General features: G+C 32.4%; 1 protein-coding gene across 2 annotated transcripts; it reads left to right on the top strand.

The window, feature by feature from the left end:
- Window positions 1–10,250: 10,250 nt before the first annotated feature.
- Window positions 10,251–25,300, top strand: LOC118196014 (uncharacterized). Of its 2 annotated transcripts, none has more exons than XM_035367375.2 (5): window positions 10,251–10,428; window positions 17,904–18,260; window positions 19,550–19,665; window positions 20,448–21,157; window positions 24,204–25,300. In XM_035367375.2, the coding sequence occupies exons 2-5, from the start codon at window positions 17,915–17,917 to the stop codon at window positions 24,325–24,327; spliced, it is 1,296 nt and encodes a 431-aa protein (XP_035223266.1). In that variant the 5' UTR covers window positions 10,251–10,428; window positions 17,904–17,914; the 3' UTR covers window positions 24,328–25,300. The 2 variants fall into 2 exon arrangements, with proteins under 2 accessions (XP_035223266.1, XP_035223265.1); XM_035367374.2 differs by lacking the exon at window positions 10,251–10,428 and adding an exon at window positions 12,810–13,153.
- Window positions 25,301–27,887: the final 2,587 nt, after the last annotated feature.

The raw sequence follows: 27,887 nt of genomic DNA, 5'->3' as shown, positions 1-27,887 counted from the left end.
TTTTCTCGTAAAACAAGCTGAAGCTTTCATTGATTCTACTGAAAAGTTTCTAATTTTTAATCTAAAATGATAATATGGAAAAATTTTAAATTATCTTGGAACCGATTGTGCTTATATTATTGCTCTTTCGTTTCCATATCTTGTTACATCAGAACACAATATTTCGTTAACACGATTTTGGAATCAGTTATGGATTGAATCTAGGACACCATTCCTTGGAGAGGTGCTCTTAAGAATGCGTGGATGACTTAAGCATGACATTCGAGTGCTTTGATCTTAATCTTATTAACACGACTTAACGCGCTTATAACATCTCCTGTCCAATCTGAATCGATAGGTGTCCTTTTTAATACGTGCTCCAAGGCAGAGACTTAGACACCGATTACAGACACTGATTCTTTACATCAAGAATGCCCCTTTCTTATATTTATGGTGAGCAAATGTTGTCCTCAACAGATTCATGGTTGCACAGTGTACTATCGTCTCAAACAGATTCTTTTTAAGTCACCGTTTTTCACTACAGAGTGTTGAGTTTGGTGTAAAATTTTTAGCTTGTGAAGTATCGTTTAATTTTCTAACCCTTTGTTTTAACTTAACCAAAGTTTTTCTGACTCTGTTTAATCTCTTGTACGAAGTAAAAAGGAAATATTATAATCGCGAAAAGTTTCAGGCAGCATATTTCAACGAAAATATCCATTTTGACCGCTATCGAATGCAATTTAACGATGTTTTTGCGTGATATCTGTATACGTAAGGACAGAATAAAATACTCTTTTTCTCCAAAAAAATTATAAAACTGCTTTAAAGTGAATTCTGAAGAGAATTTTTCGTGGCGTCTGTACGAACGTATGTACGTACGTACGTACGTACGTATCTCGCATAACTCAAAAACGAGTAGCCTCAGAACGTTGAAATTTTGTATATAGGACTGCTATAACATGTAGAAGTGCACCTCGTATTTTGGTTGCAATCTGCCGCACGAAACGTATATAAATATATTTATATATATATCCACTCTGTTACCCGGCTCAGTGATCTCAGTTTCTTTACTCTTATATGTTTGTAAATTGTACATTTTTTGCTTTAAAAGTGATTGAATTATGTTGTCCTTATCTTCCGTTTAAGGTTTTTATGCCTAGTAAATTTGTATGAAATATGTTTAGAATTATCAACAATTTTAAAGTTGTTTAAGTGCCGCTAATCCTTTTTTTATGGCGGCCATTGACTGTTTACATTTGAAACAGCAGACTAGTGAATTTGTTGCCAATCTAGCAGAAACTTAGCTTCGCAACAACAAAGATAACGCCTTCATTTATTATTGCTAATTAAATCATGCTTAATCCTTTCTGGAATTTTTTCGAGGAAATAAATGTTTAATATTTACTTCCTAATTTTTAATATAGATATTTTGAGTTTTTATGTACTTATGCCTTCTCGTGAAGTGAGAACTGAATTAATTGAATGAGAAATACTCAATCGTCTGTGAAAAACTGTTTTTTTAGTCCAAAGGGATTTGAATCCCGAAGGACTATTAGTTTCGTTTTGGCATTTTGCGTCGGACGGATAAATGTCGGTTCACTTTTCAAACTGTTGCCACAAAATGTTAGAGTCCTGCATTATATTTGAAGAAATTAAATAATGAAAATCTGCGTAAATGTATGTATATTTCTCACATTGTCATAAAATAACGTACATAGAGTCATCGAATTTTGAATAACGTAATCCTCCAACGAATATGAGCATGTGGAAGACCAAATTTGAAATTTGAAATTTGTTTTATGATCGATTTCCTATTTTTTGAAACTTTGACGAATTTTTGATTAACAAATTAAAGGATTGCAAAGCGAGCAATGGCAACGTTGTGCAGAAAAAAATTTTTTATCTCCAGCGCGTGAGTCTCTTTATCGGAAATTCTAAAGATATGCTCGTTTTAAAACTATTTTGCGATATTGCTGTTGCACTGGATCTTATGGTTTAAGTGCGAGGAACATGATATTTAATAAAGAAAGGTAACACACAAAATGTTAAAAAACGCCCCTTTGGACGTAATTTAAAATCTGAAACATTTCAGATTTTTTTTTTTTTTTTTTTTTTGTTTTGTTTTGTTTGCTTAATTTCTTTTATACATCGTTCTAGCTTTACTATAGTATTTCAACAGAACATGTGGCAACGATTAGATAATTCTTTAAATGGTGTAAATTTTGTGCATTCTGAGTTATAATATGAACGAAATATAATACTGTTAAGTGAACCTAGCGCCAGAGTGTCGCTATGTTAAACAAATAGAGTGAATTTTAAAGAACACATTTATTCTATTGTGGTTTATGCGCTGTCGGCGAAGTAGATTTAATTCAGTTCAATACGTTTAAATGAAATGCAAGGAAATATGCGTACAATTTAATATTCCGTACAAGGAAGTCATGTGGTGTACACATCAGAATTTTTTAAATACATTTTCTTTGAATTCTCGTTTCATTTCCGAGCCAGAGCGCAAATTTCCAGCACGCGCGATCTTGGAATTAGGTAAAAGGACGGTTTTGGAAGATGAATTCACAGCGTGTTTTGCTTGCTTGAAGGCCATGTTGCTAACTTTAATTCTCTAGCAATTAGAATTCTGTGGCGTTGAGTTACTTATGCGTTGAGTTTTATTTGGTTTGTCTACGCCGTCTTCAAATCAGAGGCAGCTTAAGAGTTAATCTGCGAAGCCGTTAGGCTATACTTAACTTCATTAATTTTTAAGTTACTCATTGACTTTTGATTTAAACCAGTGTTTCTTAAACTATGTGTCGCGACCTCTAGGGTGGGAGAGTCGCGGGACCTGCAACAGGTATTTGCCAAAATATTTAGCAGTTTTGATATTTCTTATAGCTAAGTCAGTACAAGTGAAAAAATTGTCAGTTTCACACACGCGTGTGTCGGATTTGCGCAATGCTTATGAAGTCCCACAAAATTTTCGTAAATATTATGGGGTCCCGGGGGTCGCGAAAGAATCTCAGTGGTAAGGTAATGATTTTTTAAAAGTGCAGATGTTCGTGATTAGTTTCGTAAATTTTAAGTAGTTTTCAGAAATTTCTCTAATGCGAAATAAAATGGTTAATTTCTTACATTTTAATTTTTATCATAATTTTCGAATTTTTTATGTTTAAATAATATTAATCCTTTTTCTAAATGCCTTCTCTGCATTTGAAAACGCCTTAATAACACGTTACAACTTCGCAAAAAAATTTTAAGCCTGTTTTCCTACAACAAAATTATTTTTTTAAGCATCAGAGAGCAAAGTTTCTCCCGATAAATAAAATAAATTCTTAATTTCATTCCTACCTTGGCAGCGACTTTTTCGCCTTCAAAAGTTGCAAATTTACCTGAAAATTTTCACTGCATTTTATTTTTTTAAGAGCTCGTCAAATTTGTTTCTGTCGAATGCTGCATGGATGATCCGTACACTAACGGTCGGGAGTTAAAAATAATTTGTATAAAGACTTTACAAATTCACTGTAGCAAACTGATTTAAAGTTCCGAATTCCTAAGCATACTTTCATTTAAAATTTGTGCATTCTGGATATCTGTATGTTTTGATTGACAACTACATTTGATCGAGTAATTATGCTTTATATAATAATTACATTTCATAACAATAGGGCTGAGAAGAAAAAATTGTTAATTGAAATTTCGCCCATAAAATTAGATCTAACTTTTTCAATTTCAGATAGTTAATGAAAAGCTGCCGGCATTTAATTGTTAGTATATTCTATTCACATTTCATTTCTCAAAATTTAATTTGAAAGCGAAAAAAATAATGCTAACCTTTTCTTATAAAAATATGCATGCTTGAATAAGAGAGCAATAGTCGTTCACTTATCCTTACCCCATATGTGGTTTTTGAATAAAATAAAAAATGACAACTTTAACCAAACAAAAAATTAGGAAAATAAAACATTTTCATAACAATGCGCAAGTCCTTCGTGCGTTAAAAAAACTTCCGCGAAAATTTTAGTGCAAAATTATTCACCTGGGTAAGGTGGAGGGTCGTCTTTTGAGAAGTTAAATAACTATTTTGCAGCATTCATGCAAAGTTAATGTACTACAAAATGAAGCATTATTCTGTTGTAAAATTTCTTGGAGCGTAAGATTTACGCTCAAAACATAGAACAGCTATTTCTTGAACCCGTTACTCTAAACTTGAATAATTAAAATCGTTATATAGCACAAATTCCAAAACTCCAAACCTTACCATCAGACATTTTTACTCACTGCTGAAACTCTAACTCACTGCAAGGAACATTTACTCGCCACAGCGTTTCCAAGAGGGGTCCACATGAACGCCAAGGGGTCCGTAGGAATTTCGGGCGGGTCCACAATAAAAAAATGTATTTCAGGGGTCCATAATATGAACTAAGATGTTTATGATAAAATATTATTCACAAAATAATTTAATAATTAAAAAAAACTGAAAGGTTTCAGATTTTAAATTACGTCTAAAACAGCGTTTTTTTAACCTTTATTTATTAAATATCATGTTCTATGTACTCAAACTATAAAATTCAGTTCAACAGCAATATCGCAAATTAATTTTAAAATGAGCATATCTTTAGAATTTCCGATACAGAGTCTCGCGCGATGGAGATAAAAATGCTTTTTTATTTCGTACAGTTGTAGAGACATTAGGTATTTTTTGGGAAGCAAGAGATATTGAAAAATTAGCAACGCCTTCGCCGAGAATCGAACCACGAACCTCTGGAATACCGGCCACGAAGAACCACTACACCACGAAGGCACGCTAAAAAGGCAGGAGAAATACCTTATATACCCCCCTTTTAAAGGGTGACTGGAGTTTTTAGGGGCCCCAATCGCCAAATCCTGGGTGAGGAGAATCATCATCCAACCCCTTTTAGTTCAGACGCCACTGTAGAGACATCAGGCATTTCTTGGAAGGCAAGAGAAATTGAAAGTTAGCAACGCCTTTGCCGGGAATCGAACCACGGACCTCTTGAATACCGGTCCAGTGTGCAGAACCACTACACCACAAAGGCACGCTAGGAAGGTGGAAGAAATACTTTATGCAGTGTTGCTATCGCTTGCTTTGAAATCGTTAATTTTTTATTCAAAAATTCGTCGAAGTATTACAAAATCTGAAATCGATAATAAAACAAATTTCAAATTCAAATTAGGGCTTCCACACGCCCCTATTCTATGGAAGATTAAGATATTCAGATTTTCATGTTGCCGTTGTTTTATTACACTGCGAGAAACTTTTACGCAGATTCTTCGTTATTTGTTTTCTTTAAACATACGACAGGGCGATCATATATGGTGGCAACGATTTGAAGAGTGTTTCAGCCTTTTAAAGTTTTCGACTCAAAATGCCCAAACGAAATTAATAGTCCTTCAGGGCAAATTGCTCCTTTGGACTAATAATAAAATAACCCAACGTCATAGAAAAGTTCAGAAATTCATGATTAGAAGATACTTGTGTTTGATACAGACTTCTTTAGGAAACGGGGAAAATAAATTCTGTTCGTTAAAAATTCTCAAGGAAAGTAATCGTGTCTTTAAGAAAAGTAATCGTGTATACAGAAAAATTCAATCAGTTAAAGCTAGTTGCTTCATTCTGTAGTAATTGGTGTCGTTGTAATGAAATTCATTGTGTGTGTTACTCAAAGTTATTGTTTTAATTAAATATACTTTTATAATTACCTACAAGTAGTATTTGCTCTTACCTTTATAATTACCTACAAGCAGTATTTGCTAATTTTTAAAAAATTTTATACATTTTTACTTCCTTGTAAGAAATAAAGGTATTGTAATAGCCGAAATATTTTAGTATCATATTCCAATAAAATATCCATTTTAAATGGTCTCGAATCCATTTGAACTACTTTTTTCCGTAACATTTGTGCATACGGACAGAACAAAGAATTAGTGTTTTACAAAAAAGAATTGTAAAAAGGATTTAAAATGGATTCAGAAGAGATTTTTTTCGGTGACGTCACGAGAAAAAAGTCTCTGATAAAACGTTATGCCAGACACATATATAATTACGTAGATAGGTACGTATGCATGTATGTATTTCTCTCGTATTTAACTCAAAAACGATTATCTACGGAGTATTGAAATTTTCTTTATGGGACTTTTATAACATCTAGTAGGGCTCTTATTTTTGATTGTAGGTGGGAGAACCAAATGTGTGTATATATATAAAAGTCCTCACCTGGCCTTTCTTTCGCAATAGTTCTTCGTAGTCATGTGCTTCCAATCATAAAAGTGCTTTAAATGACGAAAATATTCCTGTTTGGACAAGGACAAATTTAGAAAAAAATTCATTTTGAGAAATAATGAAATCTAACTTTTAATGCGGTCTCCTGGTTACTTTACTTATATCGGGAAAATAATATGCTATAAAAAGTAAAGTTAGAAATTGACACCAGTACGAAAAAAATGGACCGGGATATGTAATTTCAAAATTTTTAGTCTTCGATGTCATTTTCAATTTGCCTTGAAGAATTGGTTAATTTGTAGAGACAGTAGGCTATTTTGAAGCAGGAGACGTGACGAATGAGCAATGTCCTGGCCGGAAATTGAACCATGGGCCTCTCGAATACGCGCCAAGCATGCTGACCACTACACCACGAAGCCATGCTAAAATGGTGGGAGATATACGTTATAAATTAAGCTAGAATAATTCGAGGAAATAAGTTTAAATGAAGTGAGCAAAAATGTATTAATACCTGCTTACTTAGGGTAAATATTATGTGGCCCCCTCACTTCTACATAACATAACATAACATAACATAACATACAAGTAATACGCGGCACGTGGAAATCATGTATTGTCCACATCAATTTTTTTATATTATAGTGGAAATGTCTAATAGTTATTTTTAATAATGTACAAATAAATATTTTGTTTAAGAATTGTTTAAATGCTTGATTATTGGCTATTAAAAACCTAAGAATTAATATTTCATTTATGAGTAGTATGTACACTTATATGAGGTTCATAAACGAAAAGAAGAAATGGTTGGAAGCCGTTGAAGATGAGCAACACGAAAGGAATACAGATTTTATTTTTTTCAAATAAATTATGTAGACTTTTATTTTAAGTCTTGAATAAATTACATATTTGAAAGTTCATTACATAATATAATTGATGCTGTAAAACTCATTCGAAAACTATAGAAATTATTTTCATTTTCTTTTTTGCTTACTAGAACAAAAACTGTGTGCATTCATTAACCGTTAATTTAGCCAAGAAAGGATTTTGCCAGAAAATCTAAAGAGTTAAATATGAGCAATGTGTGACAATAAAATATATTCTGCTGTCTTGAAAAAGTTTAAAATTATGTAAAAAAGTTATCATGAAATGTTATTTGTTAGTCCAAAGGGATTTGAATCCCGAAGGACTATTAGTTTCGTTTTGGCATTTTGCGTCGGACTCATAAATGTCGGTTCACTTTTCAAACTGTTGCCACAAAATGTTAGAGTCCTGCATTATATTTGAAGAAATTAAATAATGAAAAATCTGCATAAATGTATGTATATTTCTCGTATTGTGATAAAACAACGGTACATAGAGTCATCGAATTTTGAAGAACGTAATCCTCCAACGAATATGAGCATGTGGAAGACCAAATTTGAAATTTGAAATTTGTTTTATGATCGATTTCCTATTTTTTAAAACTTTGACGAATTTTTGCTTAACAAACTCAAGGATTTCAAAGCGAGCAATGGCAACGTTGTGCAGAAAAAAACATTTTTATCTCCAGCGCGTGAGTCTCTGTATCGGAAATTCTAAAGATATGCTCGTTTTAAAACGATTTTGCGATATTGCTGTTGCACTGGATCTTATGGTTTAAGTGCGAGGAATATGATATTTAATAAAGAAAGGTAACACACAAAATGTTAAAAAACGCCCCTTTGGACGTAATTTAAAATCTGAAACATTTCAGATTTTTTTTTTCAGATTAATTTTAAAATGAAGAAGTTTGATAAATTAAAAAAAAAAAAAAAAAAAAAAAACGTGAATGTAGATTGTTAAACAAATCAGAGAAGGCCTATATTTTGCTGTTTAAACTTGCTACTTTGATCCTACTTGCGTTCCTCTGTTATTATTTATTTTTATTTTTATCATTTTTAATTGGCAGGGAAGCACATTAAACAAAATTTATCAATCATGAGGTTTTGTTGACATACTTACTATTTCCTTGACACTGTTGCACTTTCTTGCCTTGGCGTTTTGATAACGCACAATAAGTAAAATTTTAGAATCAATAGCTTATCGAAAATCGTTTCCTGTTTACATTTCTACTCATTGATCCAACAGAACAACAACGAAAAAAAGGAGATACGAATAATAAAAATTATAACTATTTTCAAATTAAATTACACATACTTACCCAAATGAATTTAAAAATCAGAGTCCAAATGATGCAGTATGTAAAATATACGACACTGATAATGCCTTTTATCGATTAAACTAATGACGTAAACTTTTAAAATTTTTTTTGTAAATATTTCTAATTAAGAGTCTTATACATAAATAACCCTCTAGACTCTTCTTTTGTAATTCCTGATTAACACGTCGAAGTTCCAACTAACTGAATATTCGTAAAATGGCAGTGGAACGTCATAAGCGTCTTAAGTTATTTTTGACAAAAAATTCTCAATTACTTCACTAAAACTATTTTATTTATCAATGAACGAAATCGCTATATTAAATAAAACTATATGTGTTTTATAAAATCAAGATAAGTATGTTCTACTATGACCTATGCAATCATACAAAAATTAAGCAAATTATAATCGGTTATACGGAACCAAAACAAATATACGATAATTTATCTAAATTATGTAATCATATACAAGTATAATTTGTATGACATACAGTCTATTTTATTAAAACAAATTGGACATACCCTATCTAAGCTATGCAATAATACATAATTTAAATAAAATAAAATCTTTCAAATATCAACAATGTAGTCTAATTTATGCTGTCGTACAATAACTGCTTAACTATGATGTGTATAATTTAATATGCCGTACAAGGAAGTCATGTGATGTCCACATCAGATATTTTAAACTTCTGTTTTACCTATCATCGTGTTACTGTCATAAAATTTGAGACATATATTAATATCTCGTAAGGTATTAATTGCCTATATGTCAAAACATCAGCCATAAGTATATCATTAGTACGACCAACTTATTTGATTGTATTCTATTTAATACCTTAGGAATACAATCGTACATGTTGTCAATTACCTACGGACATTAATTACGGTCAATTACTACGGACGAAACTGGTAAAAATTAAGTGATTTGCCTTGAATGTGCAAATATCAATATAAGAGTTTCTGAAAAAAAAAAAAAAAAAAAACACCTGGTTTTATAATTCGACAATCAATCCTCTTACAAAAGGCACTTACTAACTTTCACATGGAACAAGGATTGATGGAACTTGCGACTAAACTCTTTCCAAATAGATCGGTGCTAGCACTTACAAAAAGCAAGGTGGGTCATCACTCAACACAGTACAAGATCTGTTCACTGGTTTTTTTAAAATCTCTCTTGCGCCTGCTTTAATTTTCACAACTTTCTAGTTTGAGCAAACGTATGTGACATAAATCAGAGGGAAAATAGGACAGTGTTTATATTAAATTTATTTATTAGTAATAACTTAAAATAATTATCACAACTCCTCAATTCTGACTTTCTTCCTTGAACAAAAAATATTTGAAAGTAAGGGCAACTGTTTTAGCTCAAAGTATAAGAACAGTTTAGTAAGAAAGATTTTGGATAATCCTCATTTGGCTCTGACTGACTGAAATTATCTGAGAAAGATTAGATGGCTTCTAAAAATACTATGCTCCGAGAATTATTGAAAGACGAGTATTTTAATATAGATATTAACTATGTACATAACCTAACGTAACTCTTCTATACGTCTTAAATAAATATACTTAATTTTCATAGAATTTTTATATTTTACGTGAATGAAACCTAATTATCGAAGAGTTTCTTTTCCCTTTCACTATTAGTACACACAACATGATGAATAAAATGTCTTGTTTATGTACTTTATAGTTGCAGTAAATGTGAATGCTTAAAGATGTGGACAAAAATGGCGTATGTTTATGGACCTGTATTTTGAAAGTCTTACTTTGCAAGAAAAACTGCTGAACTCTGGGTCGCGAGTAAATACTACAGAATAGATGAAATGAATAATTCGTTTCGCTTTACCGAATTTGCAGGTTTCACAGCTGTTGATATGCACATCGGATATTACCATAACCCTCAACTTAATGGCTGTTGGATTGCTCACACTTCAGATTCAGTTCTCATTCTCGAAGAAACGCTTTGCAGAGGATATCTAAGAGTCACTCCTTGGTAAACAAACGTTGTCTTGTACTTGAATCCATCTGGAAAGAGGTAAGTCTGCAGTACTTAACCTTTGCTGTTTAATGTAAACTCTTTTACTAGTAGTACCATATTTTTACCAATCATGTTGGGGGGGATTTTTTAAGTATATTAATTTTATAATTATGAAAGGGGGTTGTACCTCAGACTGGTATGATTACATAAGCTTTGCTACGTGCGTATTTGTAAAATGTATTTTTTTTTCCTGATGGAATTTTAAAAGCATTAAATTAAGCCTAAAATAAAATTCCCTTAGCGGCTTGGGATGCATAGATGCATGTTTTCAGATCTGCTTTTCTGTTAGCATTCCTTAAGCATAAAATAAAATTGTTAACCTATACATATTTGCATTATTGGAAAACTGTAACGAAACTTTAATGTCCAAATGTCTGATAGAGATTTAATATACCTGTATACTGTATGTCTTATATTTCTTGGAATCTTATTGTCAGTGGTATAAGTAATAAATCATTCAACAATGGTTTAAGGATAAAGATTTTTGATTTTTAGTACATAGCAATCTACTTTAGGAAGTTTATGGTTAATGTTTCTGTAATCATATATATGTAACATAAAATTATCTCGTCATTTTCTTCTAAAGAATGCTTTAAAACTAGTGTAGAGCTTTACTGAAGAATCAAAAAGGAAAGATTCAATAACTTCGTAAAGGTATTATTATAAACTAACTAGTTATTATGATTTCGATCTTTACTATAGCTTCTCCTTTCTGATTTCATTGCCAAAATGCAAATGAGTAGATAGTATTTAAATTGAGTTTTTTGGAGGTTTAAAAGAAAGCGTGTTCCTGATTGCGAGTGCACGCTACGTTTAGTTTCTGCCAGCTCTAATAGTTGTAATTATTCAGTTTTACGTTATATTGCTCCAGCAATGTGTAATTAAAAAAGTTGAATTCTAGTTTGAAACGTAGACTATTATTCAAAGACTGCTCAATTAAATTTAAATGCAAGCTGGCTCAGAACTTCTAGCCGGCATATCAGATTTAAATGTTGGCAGGAAAAATGCAAAGCCGAATAATTGCAAATTTATCGTAGCTGACTGGTATAATTAATTATTTAAGCTGAGAGGACTGTTTGTAGAATGAAAGATGTAATTTCTGTAGTAGCAGCTTATTGATTACGAAATAAGTTTGCTATTTATTTCATGTTGCCCATTATGGAATTGGATAACGTATGCCATTTTGATGATTATTATATTTGGCAGTAATTTTGAAAGAAAAAAGATATTTTGGAATGCACATATAGTGAATCTGATAACAATGACGCAGTTATATTGCAATCCGGACCAGAAAGGGCAAAATGTTTGCAATGATAGGTTTGATAAATCCTGATAACACTATTAAATTACAAAAGCCTCTAAAACAGTCAAAGGCTTAGAAATCGGCATTGTTTTAAAATTAATCTGAGCATCAAAATTCATCATTTAGTTGCATTTATTTTAACTTCAAAATTTTATAAATATTCTTCCTTCCTCCTCCAATCACCTTTCAAAGAAATAAATTCATTTCTTATGGTTTTTTAGGAGCATTCAACAATGTTATAGGGCTTAAGAGAGCCGGACGTTTTAAATATACAAATAACTGCCTTCATGAAACAATAATTCTAATTATATATATATATATATTACCTACATTTTGCTTACACTATTTTATATTTTTGAAGAACTTTTAAGGGGTAAAGAAGTATTCTAAGAAATTATCTTATTTTAACTATGGTACTATAAGTCAGACTTTTAGGATACCGTAATTTTGCAATGAATTGCAGAGTACAATTTCGATCATTATTTTTTGATAAAATAATAGACATGCCAAAGCATTTCCTAGTTTTAGACCTCTTTCAGTGCGGAAAAGCTCCTTCAAAACATTTCGTTTTGAAACTTAATATTTAAAATTCTATATTAATTGATTTGGCTCAACTGATTGGCAATTTAGAGCTGCTCCATTTTTTCATCTTGCTCATATAAATAGACGTAATTATAAATAGAAAAATTGTAAGCAAAATTTGTGAAGAGAAAAAAAATTAAACGTTTATTTTTTGCTTCATTTTCCTCGACATGTTTGGGATTGGGTGTCAAAATTCTACTTAGGTAATAGTTTCTATAGACTTCTCATTAATTTCGACGATTTCTTTTTTTTTTCTCTTTTTCTATTAACTTGTCCTTGTAACAATTGTTTTTAACCATTTTTAATTTACCGGTTAGAGTAGATTGAAGGGAGCCCCTTGGAATTATCGCTAAGTTGTGGCTTCATTTACCGCCAAGTTGTTGTTTCATTCATGGTAACCTGAGTAGTTGAATGCTGTGGAAACCCAATCATGACGTAATTAGTTGCGTGATTGCGGTGAGTTTGAATAATGGGACGGATTTTGGGTAAGAGGTAGGTTGTTATTTTGTGGTTTACACAGTAAAATGGCTGAATGTTGTAAGATTAATTTGAAGTTTATGTACGATTTGGAACGAAAGGGAAATAAGCATTAGTTGACTGGTGTGGAAATGAAGGTTTACTTAGCTGCCATTTTAAGTGGCTTGTTTGTAGGAAGGAAATGCGTATGGCCGGATGTCGGAGGATACCTGCATTACGGAGGATATTTTTAACTCTTACTTTTATGTAAGTTTACGTGGTGACGCCAGTCTACAGATTCTAGTTCAGATAATTTTAGGAAGTTTTTGGATACTGTTAAGGAATTTTGTTTGACTAAAGACAGTGAAATTTTTAAATAAGGTAAGTGGATATTTCCTTTGTGTAATGCTAAAACGAATTTCCTTTTTTATGTTATTTCATTGTTTCATTTAAAATGTGGTTTTAAATTATTTTTTTGATTTTTGAGATTTGAGATTATATATTTTTTGTTGGCTGCTCCTTTGACCTTTTTAGTGAATATAGATCGATGTGCACATGTACAAAGTCAAGGGAGTGCGCAATGCCTAGTTTGCGCAATTCTCTGATGTTTCTTTAAGTGAAAATAGGTCGATGTGTACATGGATACCGAGTTTGTGCAATTCTTTGACTTGTTATTTTGGATTTGTGTAGCGGCGATTTTTTCGGCTACACAAACCAAAATAACAAGTCAAGGAATTTCAGAAACTTGGTGTCCATGTACCTCCCAAAATCGCCAATTATCGCCAAGGGGCACCTGTAAATGTATTTTTACCAATTTACCTTCATATTAAATAATGCCATTTATTGCTTTTAGACGTTGCTGCTATGAGTTGTTTTGAACTAAATCACATTAAAGACTTTAAATCTTTATGCGTTTTTTATTAATTAAAATTATATTTTTACTTTGAATTCTTATAAAATTAATTATATAGGTATCTTTAAAATGAATTACCCTTCATAAAGAAAATATGTTCCCATAAGAATTCGAGTCTCAGTCTTACATATATGTATTTCCCCCATCCGTTAACAACATCTAGGCAATGCACTTAAATGCAGTCGTTGGCAAGTGGACTGAACTCATTTTACCACATTATCATTATGTTACTACGCGAAGTCATTTTACCGCGAGATCACGATGCCTGGCCGTAACAGACTGAGATTGCAATAACAAGGTAGAATACAGAAGACATAAAACCGGGAGATTGCACCCACGTACCAACGCCTGACAGGCAGCCTTTGGTAATAATCATATCAACCGAACAGGCATAAGAGAGGATACTAAAAGGAGTTTTCTTCCGTTGTATCTTTCTAAAATAAATATATTCGCTTTAGAGGAAGATTAGATTTAAATTACCTTCATCATTCGAAACACTTTCACAGACGTGTTTCGTACTCTAAAAGGCTTTTAGAGGTATGGTGTACAATTATGATTAATATAACTTTTATTTTACGAACTTCAATGGAAATATGAGTAAATATGCTTCCGTTTAGTACATTTAAGAGTTAGAAACTATTTCAAGTAATATTCAAAATAGTAATATCATTGTTATAAATATAAATTACAAAAACCTTTCACTTTAATAAGAATTATCTTTAGAATTACATCCAAATGAAGATTATCCAAAAGTGGTTATTTGAACCAATTAGATCAACGTAAGACGTGAAAGAAAAAGCTAATTTTTTTCTACTTAAATCATATTAATTCAATATCAAAATAAAATCAGAACTGATTTCACATTACATTTTGAAGAAAGCCTATTACTTTACTATTTTTATGGAAATACAAATGCAGAAAACAAAATTTTTAAACCACCGAGTGTGCTGATACTAAAAACGGACATAATAAAAGTTTTTATTATTAAAAAATATATTTAATGTTTTACATTTATAGCATTTAAAAATATAAAAGAAATAATTATACAATTATTAAAAATGTTTAAGTAATAAATATTCTTATATTCATTATTTGAACATTTTTATACTTTAAATTAAAAAAAAATATATGCGTGTAATTTGCTACAGTTTACATGGAAATTCAAAAAGTTATAAAACATTTAAGAAAATAAAATTAAGAAGCTTATAAAGGAAACAGATTATCGAGTAAAATATATTAGCGTATTTAGATCACGAAAATAACAACTTTTTTTTTTTAAATTGGAATGCTGATTCTCTCAAATAATCCGGTGTCCTTGAATGAAGAGCTGAAGTATCTGAGTATATGGGATAAGAATATAGCTGGTAATATATCAAATGTAGTTTCAGTTATTTTACATATCGTCTTTTTATGTACTTGTCACTCATAAGCATTACTATTGAATTACAGGCCTCTCAATAAAGTAACCATGCATCTTTTATGAGTGCGATTAACCACATCTACATTCAAAAGCTTAAGTTCGGATGATTGCGTAAACGATAGGTTCTTAATCTTTATAATTTCTTTGAAGTTTAAACATAAAATTATTACAGTAGCAACTTTATGTTTGGTATACACTGCCTTCCAAAAGTTAAGGAATAGCATGTTTTTCGTGTTTAATTTGCGAATGGAACAGTTTAGAAATAAGAAATTTAGAGAATATGTTCACTAAGCAGTTCTTCAATAAATGCGACATAGAATGATTCTAAAATTCAATACAAACATGAATTACAACAAAAGATTGCATACTTTGTAGAGAAATCCAGTCTTGGAGAAACAGTACATCGCAGTAGTTTGAGGAAAAATGTGGTGGTAACTTTACAAAAATGTGCTCTAATAAGGAATATGTCCACCTCTAGCTGCAATACATCGGGGTCAGCGACTTTCCATGCTGTCAATTAAATTGTCGGTCAATAAAATGGGAAGCAACGATCAGACACAGAGTAATCCTTGTTCAAGCTCATCTAACGGTCTTGGAGGAGAACTTAAATCAGCAACTTATCTCCCACGGTTGTACCAAAGATGCTCTATCGGATTCAGGTCTGAGGAATGAGCTGGCCTTTCCATCCTCTCCATACCGTGACCCTCAAGGTATTCTTCAGCAACCCGAACTCGGTGCCGTTGTGCGCTGTCATGCATCAGAAGAAAATCCAGGACCAATAGCAGCGGCATATGGGCGGACATATTGATAAAGGATCTCGTCTCGATATCTCACACTTGTAAAAGTTCCTCCGTGGAGCACATCAAGTCAGTGTGACCACCGAGAGTGATGTCAGCCCAAACCATTATTTCACCACCTCTGTAACTGTGCCTTTCCACAATGTGGGATTGGTTATATCTGGTGCGTTGTTCCCTTCAGATCAGCTGATGACCTGAATCACTCTCCGATATGAACCTGGACTCGTGTGTGAAGAGAACAGACGCCATTGTTGACTGGTCCAGGAGACGTGTTCTCTTTCCCAACATAAACGGGTACATCTGTGTCCTCGGGTCAAGGGAACACAAGCAACTGGTCGTCTTGCATACAGAGCTGTATTGTGCAGGTGTCTGGGCACTATAATAACTGAGATTCCTGTTGCCACTAAATGATCTGCCATGAGCTTATCAGGTTCAATGTTTCTTCTAACCTTCTTCGGGAACATACAAGGACCTGACTAGGAACAGAGAGCTTACTAAAGCTATGTTCACTAATTGTAGTAAGTAGACAGGATACAGACGAAGGGTATGCAAACCCCTTTATTTTTCTTTATATACAATGACTTCCGTACTTCGGAATACAATGACCCTCCACTCGGGGTCTAACGCAAAAGATATCAAAATAAAACTAAACTCTAATTTAACTTTAGAATAATACACGTGGAAGATTGGCCTTATAATAACAGGAAGCGTATGTAGCACAGAGACTGTGAACACTACAATACGTTTAATTTATCAAGAGGATTAAAACCTCTGGCCTGGAAGGCAAATAGCAACTGCGTAACTTCTAAGGTAAGCGGCCTGCTTCGAACTCACTGCTTCCTCTCCCTCGCTTGGCAAAAAGGCCACACTTAAATACTTGGCGTTCGCCAGACAAACTTTGCATAAAATCCTTAACGCTTATAATTCTGGCCGGAAGTAGAAAATAAGAAGTGATAGTAAAGATTTAAAATAAAATAAACGTTAGTAAAACTTAAGATCCTTACAAGCTGAAGCACAGTAATCTTGCTGCCCCTTCGAGCCGAAAGAGCTAAATAACGATTTTCTGCAAGAATTGTAACACTGGGTCTGACTAGAACATGTCTTTTAGACACAGAATCCTCAGATTCAGACTGATTCCACAGTCGGTGGACCACATTACGAGAGATATTGAAACGTCCAGCAGCATCAGCTTGTGACATACCCATTTCAATCCATCCGATTGCCCGCTTCTTCAACGCATGGGGAAAAAGACTTCTCCCGGGCACTGATAGACTCCTGGATATTGTCAACGGAACTGCTAATAACAACTAAAGATAACATTCGGGTGCAAAACTTACAGTTTTTGCATTTTTTTTCTCTAACTCCTATATAAGTATTCATTTTTATAAATTAAAAGGGGTAGCTATTGTTTTTGTATATATTTTCTTGAACATTATTACTGTCATGCATACAAACTGCGAATTTAAATGTTCCTGACATTTTTATAATGCTGAGTTTTGAAAACCATGGTGTTCCTAAAGTTTTGTAGGGCAGTGTAGATTTTAATCAAAATTCTATCGTTTTCGAGAACAAAGAGGTACAAATCCTTCTTCATCAGGAGCAAAGAAAGCCGCAACGAAGGAAAGCCACGATTGCATTTATACCCAAAAGAAGTAAGACTAAAGATAAGTATTGCCATCTGTCTACAGAAATAGTAACGAAAACTGAAAAGTTAAGTTAATAGAATTTCAAAAGCGTTAGGAATGACTGGATTGGGATTAAAGCAATTATAAAGCAATTAACTAAATTAACTAACTTTTATGAATGTGAAAAGTTTTATGAATATCCAATTCTGTAATGGAAGATGGTTTTTTGGTTAATTATTTTCTCCGTCTTTAAAGTTGTTTAATAAACATAAACATTTGACCTTTTACTTTTAAGTTACTTAACCAGCGTTTGTTTTAAATAAATTGCACACTTTCATATCTCATCTTTTGTAACGGATCTTAATTCCCCTTTTAGCTGAATTGTGAATGTGCCAGGAAAGTATGAAGACATTTTTGATTCTAATCACTCTTTGCGCTGCTTGTTCAGCAAACTATGAGAACAGGAAGACGAAGTTTATTGGAGATGCGACGACTGAAATACGTAAAATGCTGGATGCTGCTTCGTCTCCTCAAAGCTTAGAGAAGTCTGAGGAATCCGAGGGAAAATTGGACAAAACAGATCCTGATGTTTTCCATGAAGTTACTGTTGGATATCCTAACGTTAATTCTAAAAAAGTTTCGACTTACAGAATGCCGAGAACAGATAACATCAAACATAGAACGTATTACCAGAAACCAAAAGGTATTAAGATAGAGCCTGGACAATATGCAGGTAATATTCAGAAACAGGTATTCACACTTGAAGTTTTTTATTCATTATATCAAGTTTTAAAATAATTTCAATAATAATATATTATCATAATACTGGTATTTGATTATGAAACAAAACTTAATAAATTGCTGTAAAGTTAAAAAAAAAGTAAAATTTACAAAGTCTTATCTCCCTCTGAAACAATTCACGCTAACTTGTAGAGTCATTAGGTTATTTTGAAGCAAGTGATGTGAAAAAATGCAATACCCTTTCCGGAACTCGAAGCTTTACTTCCCGAAGACGCGCCGTGTGTGCTACCATTACACCATGAGAGCATGTTGGAAGGAGAGAGAAAATACCTTATAAATTTTAATAATTAATATTAAAATCATATTATACAGTCAGACTTCATAAATTCATCAAACGGGTCTGAAGCAAAATAGTTTGAATACGATTAATTTATTGTACGATTTTCATAAACTAAAACTGATTAATAAAGTAGATTTAATTCAAAAAATTTAAATATTATGGTAAATTATCAGAGGGTTGTCTTCGTAAAAAGATGGATATTTTCTTAAAAGACCGTTTAAGCAAAACATCGTATTCACAATGCACACAAGGAAAACCATGAAAACGGCCATGCAGCCAGTCGGTGGGATTCGAACTTGGGTTGTACTAACGTATCGGAAAATCTCGCTCACTTGGACCTTGCCGGTGACATAATTTTAAAACTTGCCTACTAATTTTTGTTAGCAGATGCTGAAAGAAATCTAATTCGTAATTATCAAGATGTCAAATCAAAATATTAAGAAAAAAATAAGATATGGAAAATAAAAAAAAATTGGAGATAACTGTGTGTATAAAATGGTTTACAACTTAAGTTCAAAGCAACTTTTTGATTTTAAAGTTACAGTCATCTAGTGGATATAATATATGACATTATAAACCTCATACAGAAAGAAAAACTATCAATTTTATTGTTGTCCAAAATTGAAAACAAATGAGCATCGACATCGAGGAAATTAATTCCAAATAAAAAAGGCTATTCGTAATTAACATTTTTAAAATTTATGAAATAACATTTTTATTAGAATATATGATAATTTTTAGTAAAATCATACAGGAAATTTTTCATGAAATTATGTATAAGTGCCGTAATAAAATATAAATTTAATTTACAAATGTCTTGGTGACTGAAATGAGTCATTTAATTATAAAACAAGTAGTTTAAATAACCTCCTATTATTTTAGCAAAAGTGGTTTTCTTTTCCTGTTTCTGAAACGCAAATAATTTATCTTTTTCGGTGCAGTAAATCCTATTGACAGGAAAAATAAAAATGCTTGGAAATCTTGGCCAGAATACCTGAAAAGCGCTATTGACTCCAGTGACTCAAAAATTGCGTGGACCTACTGGGAAGAAGACGAGGTATGTATTATTTATTGCTTATGGTAAATTTCCTTTAATGTTTTTACCCAATTAGTTATTACATGACTTTATTTAGGCTGGTTTCTCCAGTTTGCTTTGGATTAAATCTTAAAATGGAGTTTTAATCTGCTTTAAAAGAGACGATTTTCTCAAAATTGTCAGTGTATAAATATAACCGTACAATATTTCATAAGTATTTCTTCCAAATTGCATTAAGAATTCGGTATTATTAAATTAATTCATTTCTTTGCATATTTATTTTTATTTTAGATTTTACTGAATTTTATTGTTGTTGTGAGAGGACTCCACTACCAAAAACTGTAACAAACAGTCATATTTGCAATCATAGAAGAGCGTGAAAAGAAGACGGCATTGCACGCTCTCACAACACATTACATATCGCATTGTTAAAGCAACGATTCGACTAAGTAACCCTGAATACAAATTCCAAGCCATAGAGAAGACAGAAATTAACAAAGGCATTTTGAATTTTCCCTTGAAGTATTCCTCACACAAAATGCTCGAGAATATTCTGTTGAAGAGTTTTTCCACAGAGAGCCAGAACATTTGATCCACCCCAACAGTTAAAACTATTTACAGTTTCTGTTTGGGCGTCGGACTTGCATTTCTAAGTAATTAAAATACCTGTTACAAATGTAATCATTGATATATTATATGAATATGGTAATTTTACTTGCTTCACTCTTTTTAGTGAAACACGGTAAGTCAAACAATTCAGACACAGCATTTCTTTCCTGTTAACGGCGTTCGTTAATTTACAGGAGCCCGATGATGCAGATGATTCCCCAACAACAACTGAAGCACCTACTACTACTACCACCACAACTACCACAATGGCACCGACACCTAAAGTAAAGGGACCCATCTCCATCCATAAGCATTTCCACTATTTTAAGAAAGCTGCTCCTTGGAAAGGAGATAAAGGTATGCCTATGACAATGGGAGATGCCATGAAAATGACGGAAGATATGATGGAAGATATGATGATGAAAGGCATGATGACGATGCCTCCTGATGATAAAGATAAGAAAGGAGGTCTTTCCGGAATCTTCGACAAGCTCTCCAAAGTAGATCCCGCCACTGTCTTGGTAGCCGGAATTATTCCAGCCAGTCTGATATTAGCTGCTGCTTTGCCTTCTGTGGTTAATAAAATGATGATGAAAGGAGATACGAACGGAAATGGCAATGGAATGATGCCAATGGTATCAACAGTGGCTATGGGGAATGGTAATGGAAATGGCAACGGAAATGGCAATGGGAATGGGAATGGAGATGGAGATATGATGATGGAATCTCGATATCACCAGTCTCCTGTTTCAATGACGTCTTTGATAGAAGCTGTTGGAGATTTCGGATTGAAAGCACTAGAAAACCCGCAATGTGCGCGGCAGATGTTTTGCAAACTAGCTACTGATACGCTTCTTCCTGATTCTCCAGTTGTTCAAAAAGCTCTACATATTGCAACTATCGCGTAAGTCTTTCAAGTTATTTATTTCTATGATGACATTTTCTGTATGAATTATTCCTGTTGTTGGTTTCATAATTTATTAATAGCAAATTTACGAGTAATCTAAAGCCAAATTAAAAAAATGACGTCCTTAAAAATGTTCACAGCTTTCCCCCAAACTCTTTAATGAATATATAAATAAATAAATATATATATAATAGAAATATTTTATGAACTAGAAAAACAATGTATAATGCACCCGAAATGTGAACTGCTTTGCATTGTATCTGTCTTCAGAATTTAATCTTAAACCATAGTGCACAGTTAAAGGATTTTGTGCGTTTTGAAATCTTATTATACTTGAGGTGTTTAAAATTCGTTACAATGTAGTTAAATAAAACATTTCAAGTTTTTTTTATTTGTGTGTATACCTTCTTCTCCAATCTATATTTTAACGATGATTTTAATGTGAATTTTGAAAATCAAACTTTACTAAAGTTGAAGGTGAGTGAGTCAAAATTAACTTTTAAGTAATTTGGCAGTTGATGGAAAGTAAATTACGGGAGTTCGCAGAGCTTACAAAAGGTATTCGAACTTTTGAAAAAATTATTACATTCTTACCAAAGAAATCAAACAGCAACTATGTTCTAATATAGCAACTAGTTCTAATAACAGCAACTATTAATAGCAGCCACATTCAGATGTTTATTCAGTAAAATGTCGACACATTAGGTATTTTTAACAATAGGCTACACTACGAAGACATGCAAAGAAGGCGGCAGAAATACCTCATATTTCCCCCTTTTGAAGGGCGACTGGGGTTTTTAGGGGACCCAATCGCCAAATACTGGGTGTAGAGAATCATCATCCAACCCCCTTTTAGTTCGGGCGCCACTGTAGAGACGTTTGGTATTTTTGGAAGCAGAAAAGATGAAAAATGAGCAACACCTTTGCCGGGAATCGGACCACGGACCTCTGGAATGCGCCCAGCGTGCAAACCACTACACTACGAAGGCATACTACGAAGGCACTACGAAGGCCGAAGAAATACCTGATAAAAATGTTTATTATAATATATAAAACGTAACTACGTTTTCATTTGCTGGTTATTTTGGGCAACACCAGACTGGGAATAAGTAGACTGCTAACAACGTAGTAAATTAATTATGACATTTTAAAGAAATATGTGAATATCAGAAAAGAAAATTTCTGATACAATTATGAGCAGACATTTTAACTCACATAGATACTCAATGCTTTAAAATTAGAGAAAATTTAAACCTAAACTAAGGTTAGTTGTAAAAAGACTAAGCACATTTTGAAGAAATTTAAGACGGGTCTTTGAGATTCAAAAGAAAAAAAAAATATTCTGTGGTACTTTTCGTATCCATTTATTATATTCAGTACATTTTAAATTAATTTTGTTTATGAATGGATAGACATTTCATGTAAGTTAAATCTGAAATTTGGTTTTTCGGTTTAAAGTACAATACAAAATGATATCAATTCGTACTTATTCCTGATTTTGGAAAGCTACAGTAAAGCTACGGCCTCCAACGGCATATGAATGAATGGCCTTCTTATTAAATGATGAAACATTTACTAAATTAGTAAATATTATGATGAATGCGCTTCCTTGCAGCATTGTTCGTTAAGTGAATATACTTCTGAGTTTTTCCGCTATGTGGACGACGCCTTTGCTCTGTTTGATGTTAGTAAGAGTGATTTAAATAAAGTTTCACAATAATAAATTCCATTGGTTTCTGATATTTAGCCCGTTTTGGGCTTCAGACATCCTAGTTCCCTTTTCTGTACATCCTAGCTACACGAAATAAATCATAGTACTGTATATCGCATTACTGATTTCAGTAATACGACATATTGCAAACCTTCATCTATTTATCTTCCTTTACACTTCAGATCCTGTCATTTGACTAAATGAAAGTTGGTTACATTTCATTCCTTTGTTCTTTGCGAGGTATTTTTCATTCAAATTCAATCTTTCTCTTGTGGATTAACAAACTAAGCAATTTGAAAGCAAATAGATTTGGTTCTTAAGAATATTCTTTTCTTACTTTTGGATCGGATAGATTTAAATAATAAAAGTGTATTTAACTCATGATGTATCTAATTAAAAATTTTCGAAATAATTTTCATAGAATGACGGTTTATGTTTGGTACTATCTACTTCGTATGTTGTAAATTTTAAATTAATTTTTTATTAATAACCTCAACAATTTTAAAGCGAGCAGTGGCAACACTGTACGGAATAGAATATTTTTATTTCTAAAGAGAACGAATGTCTATCGAAAGTCCTAAAGATATTAATAAATTCTAAAGATTCTATTTATAAATACTTTGCGATTTTGCTGTTGAATTGAAGGGTAAAAGCAAAGATCGTGATATTTACTAAATAATGTTAATGCTAAAAACGTTAATAATAAAAAGACAAAAGTTTTGTAAGTCATCTTACTAAGAAAACTAAAATTGATATGGTGAACTGAAAAAAAAGCAGAAAAATGTATACCAATACGTAACGCTGCATTGGGACTTCCAAACGTATATTGCTGTGCTGCTTTAAAATTTTTGTAATTTTGCTGTTGAATTATATATGGCGTAAGCGTGAAGAAAGTAGTGTTTAATAATAAAGAGACAAAAAAAAAAAAAAAAAAAAAAAAAAAAAAAAAAAGAAGTGGAGGGGTTTAGCAGAAGAGCAACAGCAGACTATCTTTCAGATTTTTCTTAGCTTTTTTTTTTTCTATTTTTTTATTCTTGTTAAGACATAAAATTAGGTGCATTGTCTGTCGCACTAATATAGTCAAATTTTGTTAAATAAAACTATCCATTGCTTTCCATAGCAGCAGAAATTCTGGAAATCTTAAATAAGGAGAAATGACTTCCGGAATGATTTTTATAGTTTGGATGTCTGACAATTGGAACACTCTTGCTAAAATCTATGGGTTTTAATAAATAACAGCCTAAAGTAATTATAAACGCGTATGTATTATTCATACATTTACATATTTATATAATAATTCATATATTTACATAATGTTTGTTCATATTTCAGCATGGAAAGCTCATGGCTTGATCATATTGGTGTGCAAGACATCCTGAAATCTCTAAGCGATGGCACATGCCAAGATATTGAATGTGAAGTAAGACTAAAAGGTTTTGATGATTCAAATTCATGACATATGGATCATAATAAACATTCAGGTATCCAGTGAAAGGAGACATCAGTCCAGGCAATGTGACCAAAGAACCGATGCAGTTTCTTTCCAGTTCCTTCATGTTTAATAACCATTAGTACATTAGTACTTCTTTATTTTAGATTTCAGGAAAGAGCCTTGAAAAAAATAAATAAAAACTTAAATAAAAGCGTTATTATATGCTTATGCTAAGATATACAATGTTTCATTTCCCTTGAATATATGCGACTGTGTATCAGTTTTTTTTTTGTCATTAATTTTGTACTTTTCGTGTTTAAAATTTTAAAAGGTAAGAGGATTTTACGTAAAAAGTGAAATACTTTCAGAAATGCCATTGATAACAGATTATTGGGAACATTTTAGAATTAAAACATTTCAATGAAAAGAGCGTAATTATAATGAAACTTAGACTGTGAAGTTATCCGTACGAGCAACTGTGTTATCTTGAAATTAGTATTTAAAAGCATTTTCTAAAGCTTTGGAGACTAAACTGAATCAAAAAATAAAGATTCAATACAAAATAGCATTCTAAGAAAGCGCAAATAAAGCAAATTTGAAACCGTGCATATTCAACAAAAAATTTAAAAAATTAAAAGCATTCTCCATTTATAGATTATTATAGATGTTTAAAGCAAAAAACATAATATAGGACTTGATCTATAATAATCTATAAATCATTAAGATTTTAAAAATAAAACTATTTGATAAAGTTAATAAAAAAATAGCACTTAAATTTCTAGTAAAACTGTGACTCAGGAAAATGAAAATGTTCTAACGATGACTTAAAAGTTTATGTGCTTTCATTTTAAGGAACGATAAATACAATAACGATTACTCCATTAATGAACGTGAATTGATATGAAATTTAATATTGGTGTTATTTTTAGATCTAAATTATTGTAATAAAATGGAAATGTACCTTACAACATGAGTAATAAAATTTTAAAACACTTCAGTTTGTTTCAGTTGTCCAGTTATTTCGATCAATCTGTTCTTCCCCCGTAATGCTTCTTAAAATTGCTCATTTTTGTTTCCTTGCTAAAATCCATTTTAAAAGCTAATAATTCTTATTCTTTTTTAATATAAAGTTTTTAAGGGGTGTCAGAAGCTCCTATACCGACAATGTTAAATTGGCCATTTACGATGTATCTTTTCTCAAAATTTGCTGTTGATACACGCTTGAAATTTTTTATGTAATTAAGGTATACCTATCTGATTATACTAAAATAAGCTTTCGAAGCATTTTGAATTTTAGAGTAATTTACACAATATTTTGCTAGGCATAGTAAAATTTAGCACTTTTCTCCCACAAAAAAAAAAAAAAAAAATTCCCCTTTTAGTTTATCACAAAGAGCTCATTTCAGTAAATATTAGGAGACCTAATAAATAAGCCATAAAATTTAGCTCTAGTTCCTGATAAAAGGTACGTCGAGTATAAAAAAAATTGACTTTGGAGAAAAACGCGTTTTTATGTAAAAGTCCTCATTAATCAAAGCATTCGATGACAAATTAAAACTAGATTTTTTACAGTTCTAATTTTCATAGATATTAAAAAATGGTATTTTTAGAAAGACAAAGTGTAGAGAATTTGAAAATGCAAAAATCCGAAGTCACCATTTTCTGAAGAGTTTTGCGTTTCAACACCCCTTAAAAGCAACTTGTTGTAATATGTAATTAATGATGTTGGTTTTCACTTGGAAGAAGCGATCTCTGAAGGCAAGATGAAAATGACATAAAAACTTGCAAATTTTGATATGAAATATCCCGGTCAATTTTTGTTGTACGGGAGTTAAACTTCATGTAGTTTTATTTTTGGTAACGAGCATGAAAATCTTTCCCGTATAGGAAACAGGAGACCGTATTAAAATTTAGATTTCGTTATTTGACGAAAATGATTTCTTTTTTAAGTCTGACACTGCCCAAACATGAATATTTTCATCACTTAAAACACTTCTGTTTCTGGAAGGATGAATGACTACGACAAACGATTGTGAAAATAAAGGCTATGTTTACAAGTTAAGAGGGGTGATGGTACTCATCCAGATGAACAATAATTATCATAGAACATAGGCTCGCATTTCACTCAGAGAGGCAGAAAAGAGGAATATTATAATTCCAACCCGAACTTACAACAGTGTTAGGAGAGCGAATGAACGAGACCAAAAGTTGCGCAATCAGTTCAGTGAAAACTCACAGAGAGTGTACAAAACGGATAAAACCAAAAATTGACGTTCGAGTGTTAATTTGAGCTCAGACTTTGATGGCAAACACTCAGATTCACATCTTTGGTTCACAAGGTCTCATTCTCGCAAACGATTGCAACAAGTTAATTATATAATCAAGGGCCAAATATTATCAAATAACTCCAACTTCCGCTGTAGGCAGAGATTAGAATGAAATGTTTATACTGTGTTCCGGCTGTTAGAGCTTCGTGTCCATAGAAGGGCCCTTCAAGTAGAATGAGCGTAGCATAGTAAGTACAGAAGAACAGGATAGAAAATGGCGAAGGGGAAAAAACTGCTACCTTGATAGTATCCAACCTGCCTTGAGTTGGAGTTAGTTGATAATATTCAGCCCTTGATTAGATAATTAACTTCTTACAATTGTTTGCGAGATTGAGACCTTACGAACCAAAGATGCGCATCTGAGTGTTTGCAACCAAAGTCTGAGCTCGAATTAATACTGGAACGTTAAGTTTTCGGTTTTATCCGTTTTGTGCACTCTCTGTGAGTTTATCACTAAACTGATTGCGCAACCTTTGATCTCGTTCATTCGCTCTCTCAATACTGTTGTAAGTTCAGGTTGGAATTCTAATATTCCTCTTTTCTACCTCTCAGAGTGGAATGTGAACCTATGTTCTATTGTAATTATTGCTTATCTGGAGGAGTACTATCAACACTCTTAATTTTTAAAAACAATTTAGAATCACCCTGTATATATGCAATAAAACAGCTCCGTTATTGTGATAAAACTGCGTTATTATTGAAATAAGATGATTTGGTGAGAGTTGCAAAGGATTGGCGTCGAAGAGGACTGCATAATTAGAGACTACGTAGTTAGGTAGGTAGGAAGGTTACGGAGGACTGGAACGCCTGGTGTGTAACAGAGGTAAACAGGCATGTGTTCCACGCCGTATTCTAACTACAGCAAAAGTTCCCTGGATCCACACGAGGCTGCACAAGGAGATTATTGAGGTTGTCAAAGGGAAGTACATGCCGTTACAAGGGCATTAATAGGATTGTATTACAGATTGAAGAGACAAGCTGTGGACTACGTAGTTAGCAAGATGACACTCGAAGAACACACATAACGGTAAATTCCACACATAATTTTATTTCTTGGATAATGCACATTAGCACTTTGGGTGCGCTATGCACCTCCCAAATTTGTGTAAAATCTTAAACAATTGACGAATTTGGAAAAGTAAACTTTGCGTGGCTAGCGACACAGCGGAAGAGACGAGCGAAAAGAAGAAGAGGGAGCTGTGACGTCATTACACTTTTATATCGAATTCCATTTCGGATCACATGACAGATTAATGT

This window comes from Stegodyphus dumicola, chromosome 8 (genome assembly GCF_044657685.1).
Source record: "Stegodyphus dumicola isolate Sdum_Otavi_A_Nest chromosome 8, ASM4465768v1".
In the NCBI taxonomy this organism is placed as follows: domain Eukaryota; kingdom Metazoa; phylum Arthropoda; class Arachnida; order Araneae; family Eresidae; genus Stegodyphus; species Stegodyphus dumicola.
This window is presented reverse-complemented; position numbering and strand designations above follow the sequence as displayed.

Coding starts and splice junctions, on each gene's coding strand:
- LOC118196014 (XM_035367375.2), top strand. CDS start 17,915: ATGTGCCAGGAAAGTATGAAGACATTTTTGATTCTAATCACTCTTTGC. Junction 18,261..19,549: donor AGAGCCTGGACAATATGCAG/GTAATATTCAGA, acceptor TTTTCGGTGCAG/TAAATCCTATTGACAGGAAA. Junction 21,158..24,203: donor CTACATATTGCAACTATCGC/GTAAGTCTTTCA, acceptor TTCATATTTCAG/CATGGAAAGCTCATGGCTTG.